The sequence below is a fragment of the Aulonocara stuartgranti genome, assembly GCF_965226115.1.
Source record: "Aulonocara stuartgranti genome assembly, chromosome: 2".
NCBI lineage: Eukaryota > Metazoa > Chordata > Actinopteri > Cichliformes > Cichlidae > Aulonocara > Aulonocara stuartgranti.
Window position 1 is genome coordinate 13,454,934 of NC_138940.1, and position 12,914 is coordinate 13,467,847.

At 42.9% G+C, this 12,914-nt stretch overlaps 1 protein-coding gene across 13 annotated transcripts in view; it reads left to right on the top strand.

Annotated features, from left to right (window-relative positions):
* shtn3 (shootin 3) overlaps nucleotides 1-12,364 on the top strand; it is a 510,884-nt gene extending 498,520 nt beyond the window's left edge. For 5 of the 13 annotated variants that reach the window (XM_082551251.1, XM_082551253.1, XM_082551254.1 and 2 more), the window contains exons 8-17: nucleotides 584-730; nucleotides 3,720-3,873; nucleotides 5,651-5,825; nucleotides 6,129-6,199; nucleotides 6,380-6,486; nucleotides 7,392-7,406; nucleotides 7,691-7,753; nucleotides 8,606-8,735; nucleotides 9,489-9,762; nucleotides 10,071-12,364. In XM_082551251.1, coding sequence (XP_082407377.1) covers nucleotides 584-730; nucleotides 3,720-3,873; nucleotides 5,651-5,825; nucleotides 6,129-6,199; nucleotides 6,380-6,486; nucleotides 7,392-7,406; nucleotides 7,691-7,753; nucleotides 8,606-8,735; nucleotides 9,489-9,762; nucleotides 10,071-10,185 — 1,251 coding nt within the window. In that variant the 3' untranslated portion in view covers nucleotides 10,186-12,364. The remainder of the gene's footprint in view (nucleotides 1-583; nucleotides 731-3,719; nucleotides 3,874-5,650; nucleotides 5,826-6,128; nucleotides 6,200-6,379; nucleotides 6,487-7,391; nucleotides 7,407-7,690; nucleotides 7,754-8,605; nucleotides 8,736-9,488; nucleotides 9,763-10,070) is intronic. The other 8 variants (XM_082551257.1, XM_082551258.1, XM_082551256.1 and 5 more) reach the window with 7 other exon arrangements.
* Nucleotides 12,365-12,914: the final 550 nt, after the last annotated feature.

Genomic DNA, 12,914 nt, shown 5'->3' on the forward strand with positions numbered 1-12,914 from the left:
TCACAGAAATGCGGCTGTACAGTCAAACACCTAAAGAAGCTTAAAATCTGCCTTTTCCTGTTTGTCTTGGCAGAGCAGAAATTTGAAACATGATTCATGGTGGAATCAAACACTGCTTCCAGTTTTCCAGCTGGCAAACACAATGACTAATCTTTCACTACGTTAATACATAAAAGCCATGCTTGCTGCTGTGGCTGCTGTCTCACCACAGCTGCAGAACTTAATCTTCATATTTTGCATAATCGGCATTTGAGAGTTTCTCCAATTCGTCGAGAGCACTTTGTGACTCCCACAGTTTTCTAAAGTCATTCATTCTGATAATCCAAGCTGAGCTTTGCTGCTGCTAGCTTCAGTGATAAACAGTGAACTGTGTTTCTGTGCTTGTAACTGATGTGTGTGTTAATATTGGTGAAATGTCCTGAATCTGGTTTTTACTGATCTGAAAAGTGAACAGTCTGTGGGATTAAAGCAGATTCTGTGCTGGTTTGTTTAGAGTAAAGATTCACAGACGGGCATTTCCTTCTCTCTTTCTAAAACTTCCTTTGTTCCCATTATCCTCATTATCGTCCTCGGTTTTCTGCAGATGCTGGTGAAGCAGAAGGAGGCCAACAGGCAAAGCATGCTGCTGCTGCAGAGTGCTGAGCCCAGCGTTCAGCTACTCAAAGCCCTTGAAGACGTTGCTGCTGTCACCAAAACCCTGGAGGAGGAGCGACTGCAGCATCAGCAAAAGGTAAAATATGAAGCCTCTTCTTCTGCAGCCTTAATTTCACTGCCAAGAAGGCGGAGTTTCTACTGCTGGAGCTGTGTGAATATATCCTGAAACAAGCAAATATGATCATCGTGCATGGTTAAGGATAATAGCAGAGGTGTGATTTTGTTGTGTTTACCTGTGAAATCATGTAGAGCAGTTAAATAATACTCTCAGTCAAAGCGGTGAGTGAGAGCTGTGCCTGTGCTGAAATATTTCCGCTGTGCTGAAAGAGTTTAAATATCTAAATTAAAATTTTATATTATTTTTCTTGTGTGTCTTGTTGTGGTTTCACTTCCGGGCTTTGCATTTTGTCTCTAGTTCCTTTTCTGATCTTCTCCACCCTCATTGGCTCCATCTGTTCTCAGTTCCTTCTGTAGTCCTGCCTCGGTGCTTCCTGGAGATTCTGCTTTTCTGGACATTTTGGAATTTTTGTTTTGATTTTTAAATGAGTTAAATCGGTTTAGCACTGAAGCTTGCTCTTTGCTAATACTCTTCTTTGGTTTGCATGTTGATCAGACAGTCCAATATATACCAATAAACAGAAAATATGCACATAGTCTGAAATGACACAGTCTACAGTACTACATATTTCTTGTAACATATTTCACACCGGTCCCATCATGACCTTGACTGAAGGAAAAATAAATACTGAAGGAGGACATGCAGAGGGTTGGTGTGACAGAGGAGGATGTTGGGATAGGGTGTGATGGAGGAAGCTGTGGCGACCCCTAAAGGGAGCAGCTGGAAGAAGAAGAAGGTTGTTAAAGGTTGAGTTTTACAGTTTTTTCTGAATGCTTAAACCCTAACTGTGATTCCTGTAGCACAATCTCTAAAACTATTCAGACTTATAGCAAAACCACTCACTGAGTTTGCAAAACTAAAAGCACAAAAACTGCTTTGCACTCAGTTTGCAATTTTGTAACACACACTTTGCAAAACTGTAGGCACAATTCACTGCACAACACTCAATTACCAAATTTCCAACACACTCCTAGCAAAAGTATACACATGTATGGCTATCATTAACACTAATTTGCCAACTGTCTGGCACACTTTCACATGTGAAAACTTTTTTAGATAATTCGTTCACTTTGCAATCAGCCTAAGCACTATAATACAGGTAAGCTGTGTGTGCGGAGTACAATGGAGGGAGCAGAAAGAGTGAGAAGTAGAGGAGGCCGAGGACATGGAGGTGAAGAAGTAGGATGAAGAGGATGACAAGGACAAGGAGGAGCAAGAGGAAGATGAGGAGGAGCAAGAGGAAGATGAGGAGGGGGGAGAGGAAGATGAGGAGGGGGGAGAGGAAGGGTAGGAAGAGTAAGAAATAGAATTGCTGATGACATCAGAGCTACAATAGTGGACCATGTAATCAACCGTGGAATGACCCTGAGGGAAGCTGGCCAACGGGTCCAGCCTAACTCGAGCCGCTACACTGTAGCAAGTACCATAAGGACATCTTGAAATGAGAATCGGTTAGTACAGTCACTTCGCACAAAGATTTGTAGCACTGCCATATGCCAATGAGAAACACACCAATACCATTGATGTAAAAATACTGAAATTGTTACTTTACAGAATTGCTAGATGACTAGATGCTGGGGGCAGAGGAAGCATGTTCACTGCAGACCAAGTAACCCATATAGTCATTATGGTGATTGCAAATAATCCTATACTTGGAAATAAACACTTGTGTTTGTTTTGATGTGTTTGAATAAACACCAGTACTTGAAGTTTGGATCCCTCTATGCTTATGGATCTATGACAGAAGTATGAGCTCAAACTGACATAGCCTACCTTGTGCACAGAGAAAGCAAAGGCCAGATGTGTTTTGTATTCATACCATCGGTGTGCAGTTGGCGCATTGTGTGCTTAGTAGATGATGGCTTGTGTGTACTGTTTGATACGGAAACACCATTTTTACGAAGGTGTGAAGAGTTAATCTAGCTGTGTTTGCTTTTGCAAGAGAACTACAATGTTTTGATTATTGGGTGACAGGTTTTCTTATTTGTGTGAAGAGTTTTGCAAAATTAGCCAATAGTTACAAAAAATGTGCTTAAGCAATCAGAAAAAACTGTAAAACCCTCAGTAATCCAAAGCAAGAGTACATGTAGTATAATAACTCAGGTAATTAGACTTTTAGTTTTGCTTCAACAGTTGGTGACATTCTGCAGGTATCATAGTCTGAGGCGACTTTTGTTGTGATTTGGCGCTATATAAATAAAATTGAATTGAATTGAATTGAATAGTGTTATGGTTCAAAATATTGGGGATGGAGACGAGAAAAAACCACAATAACAACACTGGTCCGGCCGGGTTAAGTCAAACGATGATTTTAATGAACACACGCGTGGGAGATGGACACCGTATGCAGACAGCCTCAGATCTCAAAATGGTGGAGCATTGCTCAAACTCTTATAGCCTCTGGTTCTCCCACCTTATCATAAAAGCCTAAACATTCACATGCTTTCTCTCACACAGCGCCTAAGCTACGACCTTGGCTCCCTGTTTATCTGCTCCTGCTGAGATGGGGCAGAAAACTCCAGTATATTCTGTTCTCTTCTAATCAGACAAATAAGGCGATGACTCTCTGCAAACAGTATTTCTTATAACATCATAAAACAATATCATTCATCCACAATAAATCAGCAGTCTAATGTAATGCAAATCAGTTTAACGAATGCAATAGTTATCAGCTTCTTCTAATTCAGGAGAATACTGCAAACTAAAACTACATAATAATTCACAATCTTTAATTAGGGGTATAACATGGCATAAAATAATATTATAATCTAACAATAGGTGAAGCTGGTCCTTTACTTTTTAGTTATTCATTGATGAGATGCGGTGGTCATGTGATTTAATGGGTCTGATGGCCTTTCATCCAGTGCTGCATGCTTGGAAAGCCTTCAGTCTGGTAACGGTGCTTCTGTGTGGCTTGTTCTGAATCATGTGCTACGCCTGTGTGTAGGTGCAGAACCTGGAGGAACAGCTGGAGCAGAACCGTGTGAAGACACAGCTAGAGGCTCTGCAGAGGCAGCTGGAGCTGCTGGAGGTGGACAAGAAGGAGGCGGAGGGACGACTGGAGCAGGCACTGAAGAAGAACGAGGAGCTGGAGGAAAAAGGTGGGTGGAGGTGGAGACGCACACACATTAAGAGTGTCCCATAGAGAATATATACAGGAGGTGCACTTCACCAAGTCCTCAGGTGAGCATTAAAATAGAAGTTTAACATTAAAAGGAGACAGGAGACACACAGCATAGCAACAGAAAAAAACTATCTGTGATTGGCTGGCAAGAGTCTGCCTAAACAAACTGAGTGTAACACAGTGAAGTAGGTTGTTGCTTTTGTAGGAAGACGTGATGAAGCTAAAGATAGAACAAACACTTCCTCTCAGACCTGTGGGCGCGTCTCTTCTTTCAAAGGACAGAATAATATTTCAGCTGCATGAAAACTGGAGTCCTGTTAAAACTGGGATCAGTGAAGCCTCATGCTGCTACATGTTATTTATGCACCAATACTTTTCCAGCCAATGTGGCATGTGTCAATTGACCCAGTTTTAGTGCTCAGATCAAGCTGCACCAGAATCAGACCGCTTCAACCTTCTGTTTTCCATTTTTGTTCCTAATAAAATGGACGTGCTGATGAATATGCAGAGGATTAGCAGGGGTGGACTCAATAACTCTGCACACCCACAGATTCCTCATTTTGTCAGCTGACCTTATGTGTTGATTAAAACTTTAATATCATTGTGAGCCTAGTATAGAACACTGGAGGTGAAGGGAGGCTGTATTTACTGAATTGTGCCCACTGTGATCTTCTGGAATGAAAGTTTTCCACATTATAGATGAAAAAATTAGTTAAAATAGGAAAAGGGAATAACATACAGCAGCAGGCAGGCTGAATGGTAATCTGAGGCACCCATCAGGTCCCACACTCTGACATACAGAGAAAGACCCCACAGCTTTTAAACACAGAAGCAGGTGCCATGAGATGAGGTTCAGATAATTCTTGTATTCAAGTAAAATGTCACAAACTCACTGAAGCTGAATATGAGAGACAATAATACAAATATTAACTGTTTAAGTCTGGTTTAACTCATGTTTTTGTCTGACCTGCTCCCTGACTGGCTTTTATATTCATCCTCCATCTTTCCTTTGGACCGGGCAGCTTGTCTGTGTCTGTGTAGAGAAGCAGGTGGATGCTGCTGAAAGAGACGGACAGTCTGTGGGTGAGAGTCCTGCCTGCTGAGAGGATCCTGGGAGTTAATCAGCTCATTCCTGCTCTTTATGATATCACTGTTCAAGCTCACAGCAGGTCAACACGGCTGTGAGTCCACCGAGGGTTAGGTTAACTGCTCGGTCCCTAATGCAGTTAGCAAAGTAATCAATAATTTCTATGTTAGCTTTGAGTCTCTTTCAAGCACTTTTTCCTGAATCTTCTACAGACGAGGAGCAAGTAAACGAACTGCAGCAGACTGATTAATGAGAAATAATCTACATTTATAATTCACATTAAGCAAAACTAAGTAAAAATAAAATATCCATGGTACAGTCAATGTTTTACGGTTTTTAGTGATTTTCTATTGTAGTATAATGTGAGGAGGAAACAGCTGACCCGACGGCTGATTAAATAAGAGGGTTACAGGTCTCGGTGCTTCATGGCTCCTGTGTTTATTCCTCTGCTGATGCAGAAAGAAACAGGATGACTCCAGCCTCACAACACTGTCTGATACTCGTAAATGGGTCACATGATGTCAGGGCTAAAACCAGCAACCAATGACAACGGTTAAAAACATGACCAGATCCTGCTCTCTGAGTTTAGGAAGGAGCTTCAATGAAAGAAAATCATCATTCCAGCAGCTGAGAGGATTTTTAACCGCTCACGTTTTCTTCTCTCCAGTTCACGAGCTCCAGGAGGCCCAGAAAAAAATCGCCATGACAACCAGCACAGACCCTCCTCCTCCTGCACCTGGGGTCGCGCCGCCTCCCGCCCCTCCTCCACAGCCACCGCCACCCCCTCCTCCTCCCCCTCCCCCTCCACCTCCGCCTCCGCCCTCCAGATGTAACCCCCTCAGGTGAGAGACCAGCGTTTGTCTCGGCCAATCAGAAAGTCTGGCTGCCAGTGAGGGCAAACACATGAATAAATAAATAAATATTAAGAGAAGGACTTAAAATCACGTATTTATTTTCCCGTATCTGATACTGAGAGTAACAACAATCTGATAAAAAGCTGATATGGATTTTCTTTCATATGTGAGATAAACATGTCGCTGAAGCTGTAATAGGAAGTAAATTTGACTATTTGCACATAAGTCTGACCTCGTGATTTTTCTTTTGTTTCTTGTTTTTCATTTTGAATCATTTTGCCTGTTTCTTAGCTCTCTGATAGCCATCATGAGGAAATCTTCCAAAGGTTCCAAAGCCTCCGTGAAGGCTGAGCAGCCTCCTGGTGGGTTTCACCACACTGTTTTATATTCATGTATTGATAGACAGAATGTTATTGTTATTATTTATCATGATTGTTATGGTCAGCAGCGTGTTCTCAGCCAAAGCCAGCCTCAGAAATAAATGATAACGCTACGTTAATCCAGTAGGTGTAATTTGGGTTTGTCTCCCTCTGGCTGTCCAGCTGCTGCTGAAGGTGTGGATGACGTGAAAGTGAAGGCAGTGAACGAGATGATGGAGCGGATCAAACATGGCGTCGTCCTGCGGCCCGTCAAGAGTCAGGACACCAAGGTGAGACGGAGCACTGCACGCTGAGAGGCGTAACCCTAACCCTTTTTTTTCACAGCTAAATTTGAAAAACAAGGACACGACTGGAGTTACGAGTGCAGATGTGAACTCCAGTTTAAACCAGTAAATGTGCTGAGCTGCATTTCCAGCATGACGAGGCACAGACATGCGTCACCTGTCAGGAATAACAGGCGTTTGTGTGTCTTTGCGGTCGACCTGCCTCCGTTTCTGTCACTTGTTTTCTTCTCTTTGTTGTTGTTTTGTGTCCTTTGTGTGTCTCTTCTTTAGTCTTATATGAAGCCAACGACGAAGCTTGGGTCATTGTTGTTGGGGCTTTTGTCTCTGTGGGTATTTTTAGAAACACTGACACCCCTCCATTGATTCCCAAATATATAAATGGATGTAGAAACACCTGAGCTTGATCTATCAGCTGGTAAAGGCTGTGAGGTGAAGTCTCTGACAGGAACCACATATAATCTGATCGTTCATTTTTTTTATCATTTCCTGCTCACTTTAATATGTAAAGAAAAAAGATCACAGTATTTACTATAGTGTATTTTAATGCTCCAGAATGTGAGTGAAGCATACACTCTATAAGAAGACGCATTTGCTCATCACCATTTTAAACTAATTGTCAAACGGGTTCTTTTGTTGTCAGCTTCCATTGATTTGTTTTACCTTCAACAAGAGTAAGAGATTAAATGTCACAAATATGAGCTGTAAAAAATCAATCTGTACTTCCTGATTCATCCTTCCTGTTTTATCTCAGCTCGTTGTTCATGTGAAAATGAATCCGGGTGTCTGTTAATACTTTCAGGGCTGTTTTTTCTCGTGCAGTCTGAAAGCACTCTGCCTGATTACTGTCCTCTCTTTCCTCTCCATGTTTCTTCTTCTTTGTGCTGCTGCAGAGGATAGCAGTAAAAGTGAGTCAAGTCACAGTTGCTCTCTGGGCTTTCCAGAGAGACTAACACACACACACACACACACACACACACACACACACACTGCAGGTCCTCTTCCAGTCACTAAAACATGTCACTTTAACGTCCATTGTTAAGCACTTCATGGCCCGGACACCATGTGCCTGCTCAGTTACTAGAAGCTTCTTCCCCTTTTCCATGATTCTCTGCTAGTGAGGCTGCACAGATCTGTCGGTGGAACATGAAGGTCATGAAGGTCAAGTATGATGTTTCTGTTTTTGCTCCAGCAGCCTCCAACCTGTGAGGAGAAACAGCAGGAGAGCGCCATGGAGGAACTGAAAGGCATCCTGGTAAAACGGGCTTATGTTGGCTTTACTGCAGCGTGTTAAATGTTGTTAAATGTGAAAAGAGAATATTCAGACAAACTGCATGGATCTTCCTGTGTACACTGGAGATGTCAAGAGGAGAAATAAGTGCATTGCCCCCTGGTGGGCGGTGCGCATCGTAAGCTCTGACCCCACGAATACGCCAGGCTTAAGATGGTGCTTGTTTCCATCAGACCTGCTGCAGGGTGTTTGAGGATTGATCTGGACGTGGTTTTCTGCGAACAGTGCCGGGTTTCTGTTTCGCTGAACCAAGTTGCTCAGAGAGCAGAGAGCAGAGCAGAGGAGGCCAGACACGGAAGCAACGCAAAACATCAGGTTAACTGTGAAAATACGAGAAACTGCATGAAGGATAATTCAAAACTCCCCCAGAGACAGACCTCGTGTCATTCAATACATTCAGCCCTCCCACTCGAGTGGGAGGGACACTAAACAGCCCACCAAGGAGGTTGTAGCTCTGAGCAGTTGTGTGATCCACTCTGACTCAATGTCTCAGCCTCGTGTTTCCAGCACACCCTCACGACACGTTTGGGTGCGTCGAGACTGGAGCATCTTCCCCCACCACCTGATCGTGCCGGGTGCACTTATGAACACTCTGGTGCTCAAACAAAGTTTTTGTTAAAGGCAACCTGTGACTAGCACAGAGGTCTCAGGTTCAGCTGACTGACACTGTAACAATGTCTAAATGTAGTATTTATGTTTTCTGGACCTGACAGTTAGGATTGTGCAGTAGGATCAGTTGTAGCATCGCTGGTTGGAAACAATTTGTTTTCAGATTAAAAAACTATACTTCCTGCAGTAATGTGTGTACTCCTCCAGGAGACGGTGAAGAGGAGCCCCAGCCGAGGCTCGCAGGAGTCGGGACCGTCACCTCCCGGAAAGAAGGACAGCGAGCTGGAGGTCATCCTGAGACGCCGACGCAACAAGGCGGGCGAGGCCGGCTCAGGAGGTAGCAACCTGTCACCAAGCAGCTCATCAGTGTTGCGTCAGCAGCTATTTTCATTAATTATATACAATAAAACATTTAGTCTTTAGAAATATTGAAAATCATTATCAAAAGTGCCAACAAGGACCTCAAAGAGCCGCCATAGTGTTGGTCAGGATACTGTCACTAAAAGTTCTACTATTGTTGTTTTTTACTGAAGTAAAAGTATTTAAGTATAATCAGGATAATATGAATATAAGATCTTAATAAAAGCTTAATGAACAAAAGTCGTTCCAAACTGCTGTGTCAGTTTGTGTCCAGCAGAGGGCGCACTGCGCACACAGGACAAACACTTCTGCTCTGCTTTCCTCGCATTGATTGACCCGTTTGGCAAAAAGAGCCACAACCTTCTGATTTTAAGTGTGCAGAGTATTTGAGCTGGATAAATATTCATCTACAAAACTTCTAATTTCTAAAAAAAAAAAACAATGACACAAAGAAGAGCGAGCAGTAAGCAGTAGGATGTAGTTTGAGTAGGAGAAAAAGTTCAAGGAAGATAAAAACAGTGTTAAAAAGCAAATAAAAATAAAATAAAGATGAATAGAAATTCAATACATGCAGTCAGAGAATATAAAGCCACAGATGAAACTAACATCTACCCTCTATTATCAGACATCTGACATTCTTTCTTCTAAATAAAAGTTCTGTACCATTTTTTTAAGACAGACTCATGTAAAAACCTGCTTTTTGGTTTTTGTCTGTCTCTTTGATAACCAGATGAGGGCCGTATGAGCCACGTCTCATCTTCTGACAGCCTGAATGGAAGGCGAACCAGCAGCGACTCCGGCAAAGATCCAGAAGGGCCCGGCGGGCTGAGTGCCCCGTCTGACCCAGCAGGGCCCAGGCTTAGCCCAGAGAGACGGGGGTCGGGCTCGGGGCCGGTCGTAGCCCGAAGGAAGAGCTCGGACACGGGCAAGGAGAGGAGGTCCTGCAGCTCTCTATCTGAGAAAGAAACAGCCGAGTCTCCAGTCAGCAACGGCTGCATAAACAGGTGGAGCGACACTCATCACAAGCATGCCCTCCATCCCGTCCTAATACTTTCTGACCCGGGTGGAGACGCCATCAGTATCCCTGGAAGTTCATGTATCTAATCTAAAAACCTTTGCATGTGTAAAACAAACACAGAAAAGAATATTTGAAGTCATGCAGTCAAGAAGGAGGCTATGTAGTTAGCTGCAGTTTTAGAGTCCAGGTTCCAGCACAAGGTTGATGCTGACCTGGTCTCCACAGATTACAGTGATCGCTGAGTCTCGGCTGTTCACGGTCTCTTACATGTTGCTTGCTGTCTCTGCTCCACAGTGTCAAGGAGGATCAAATCAAGTCAAACGGAGTCGACCATGCAGTGCCCGGTGATGATGCAGATGCCGCCCTCTGCGACAGCTCAATCAACGGCAGCGCAGACGCAGAGTGCTAGGATGGACTCTGAGTATCTTCGGTTTGTGCGTTTATTGACAAAAGAGTGATGAGATCAGATGATTTGCAGAGTGTTTGCCTTTTGTTTACTGTGTCAGATCAAAAATGGAAACGTTGACTTTGTTGTACTTTTGTATTTATGTTTTTTTTGGATTTACACTAACCGACTAACAACTCGCTCGGATGAAGATGCACAGGTAACAGAGCAGTAAGAGCTAATGCACTGGTGACTTTATGAAAAAAGCAGGGCTCAGATAAGGGGAGGTGATCAGCCATTGTAGAAACTCCAGCTGCACAAAGACCGACTGTATCTGCTGCTCCATACGTACCACATGAGGCTAACGTGCTCACATTCAATAAAACTGACACTCGGATTTTTGTAGCTACTTCTAAAAACACCAAAAAGTCTCAAAGGAGCCAAAAGAACAGCGTTAGTGCACTGTTGGCTTTTCTACAACGGCTTTTATCGGCCGCTCGCTTCTCTGATGATTTTTGACAATAAACCTGTGGATCCAGGAGGAAGGATGGGCTGCACTGTACAAGGGAAGCTGCACTATTTTTGCACAGATACTCAGTTTTCTTCAGACACTTTGACTTGTATAAAGACTGCAAAGCTTTAGGTTGATTTAGTTCTATTTGATGCACAAAGATTCTGCTCAGCGTCACTTTGTGTCATCAGCAGGAATGCGCTGTACTGTTATAGAGCCCAATTCTCTGGCTTCTCCTGCCTTGCCTCCACATCCTGTAATTTTTCTCCTGGTTAAGTTAGACCTGTGCTGCAGCTGGCATCCTCGGCGGCGCGAGCATAACTGGTTTTTCTCTGTTTATAACCTGCAGTTGCAAATAGTGGAGAAACGCTCTTCTTCTGCTGCTTTCAAACAAACGAAACACTTTGTCATGGGTTGCTTTTGAGATGTGCACCACAGATTCTGCTGTGTTCTCCGGCAAACCAAGCAATACCAAATGTACCAACAGACAGATGATTGCAGTTTTAAAAGCGTGTTTTTTGGTAATGTGGGGATGTTAAAATCGAAGCTTCTTTTCAGACATGTTGTAGTCAATGATGAAAGCATTGGATGTTTCAGAAAGTTCCAGATGAAGTAAATGAACAGTTTAGTTTTGTTGTGCTGCTTTCAGCTTCCTGCAGCTGCCTGCAGCTCCACCTGTCCAGGCGTTTACCTGAGTATGAGCTCGGGCTGATGAAAACACCTGGGAGTCATTTTTATAGACAGGGTTTAAAAAAAACAAACGCTTCCTGCCTTCTCACACCTTTCAGTCCAGGTGTGTCGTCATAAGTCATGCAAGGTGAGAAGGGGGGAAACACAGAAGTGACATGTGACTGATATTTCAGGTTTAGAGGAACACGACACAAGCTTTTTAAAGATACATGTCACAGAAATGTTCTCAGGGTCCATGGGTCAGACCTTCATCAAACCTACTTTAGGGGCCTCAGTGAGAAAACGATGAGGAAAAATGAGCTAAGAATAGAAGTGCTTTGGAGGAATTAGGGTGCTTGTGTACTTTTTCTACCTCTCCATACACCTGCATCTAAACCTCAACATCCTGAGTTATAGTCTGTGGCGTGAAAACTCATGAGATCGTGTCATAGTCCACCAGAGACGAGATGTCTTCCTCCACTGAATCAGCACTGAGTCCAGAGACCTGTGTGCACGTGTCCTGAAACACCGCCCTCGTTCCTCACCAGAACAGTTGACTTTTATTTTGTAGGGCTTGCTGTCTTTACATCGCTTTCCTGGCACGTGCCCGCAACATTAAAACATTTTTTCACGAGTATGCAAAGACGCAAGGCACATTTATGTGACGCTTTCACTGCTTGTCATCTTTTCTTAAAACACAGAATCACATTTAAAAAGTGCATTTTGTTCCGTCCATTCGGTGTGTTTTACTCTAGTGCAAAAGGACCACACACTCGACATCAGAAGCTGCCTCAGGCCTGAATATTATGCATATTGAGGCCTTGCACAGGCCTCCGGATGGCAGGGGAGTCCCCCTGCAGATGGTGCAGGTTTTGGGTCCTCGCATCGATTGCTTAGTTGGTAACCAAGTGGCTTCTTAACCGAGGGATATACCATATTTGACAGAGATGGGGTGACTAGATATTGTGTGTGTTTGAGATATAAATGGAGTGTTGGTTTTTTTTAAACATCACTTTAAATAAATTGGAATTCAAATAAAACGAGAGATTTCTGTCTTTATTTCAACAATGAATTTGGAAACTTGCATTGGTTACATCATTGAAAGATATAATGAATGTGTGCCGAGTCAAAGATCACATGTGTGGTAATATGAACATATAGCATTACTTTGAGTGACAGCGTTACTGCCACTGAATCTTAAAGTCATAGACCAACATCTGATATATGTCAGAAAAGATGATGTAAAGTTCAAAGGGCATAAAAATCTCCCCCTGCACAATCAGTGGATTTATTTTTGTACTCAAACCTATCACGCTGTTGATGTTCACGTAGGCCTATGTGCAAAGAACTGCTGTATTTTCTTTAGAAAATGAGAGATAGTAAAGCATTTTTTTCTGCATGAATTTACAAAAGGAAGGAAAAAATTGAAGAAAATAAAAGCAAAATATTTCACAATGATTTACCTAAAAGCAGATCGTGCCACTTCTTTCCAGTTCTTCCACAAATAGTCACAAAAAAAACTTTGATGTATAGATTAACCCACTTTAAACTGTATGATAAAACTCTATCAGCT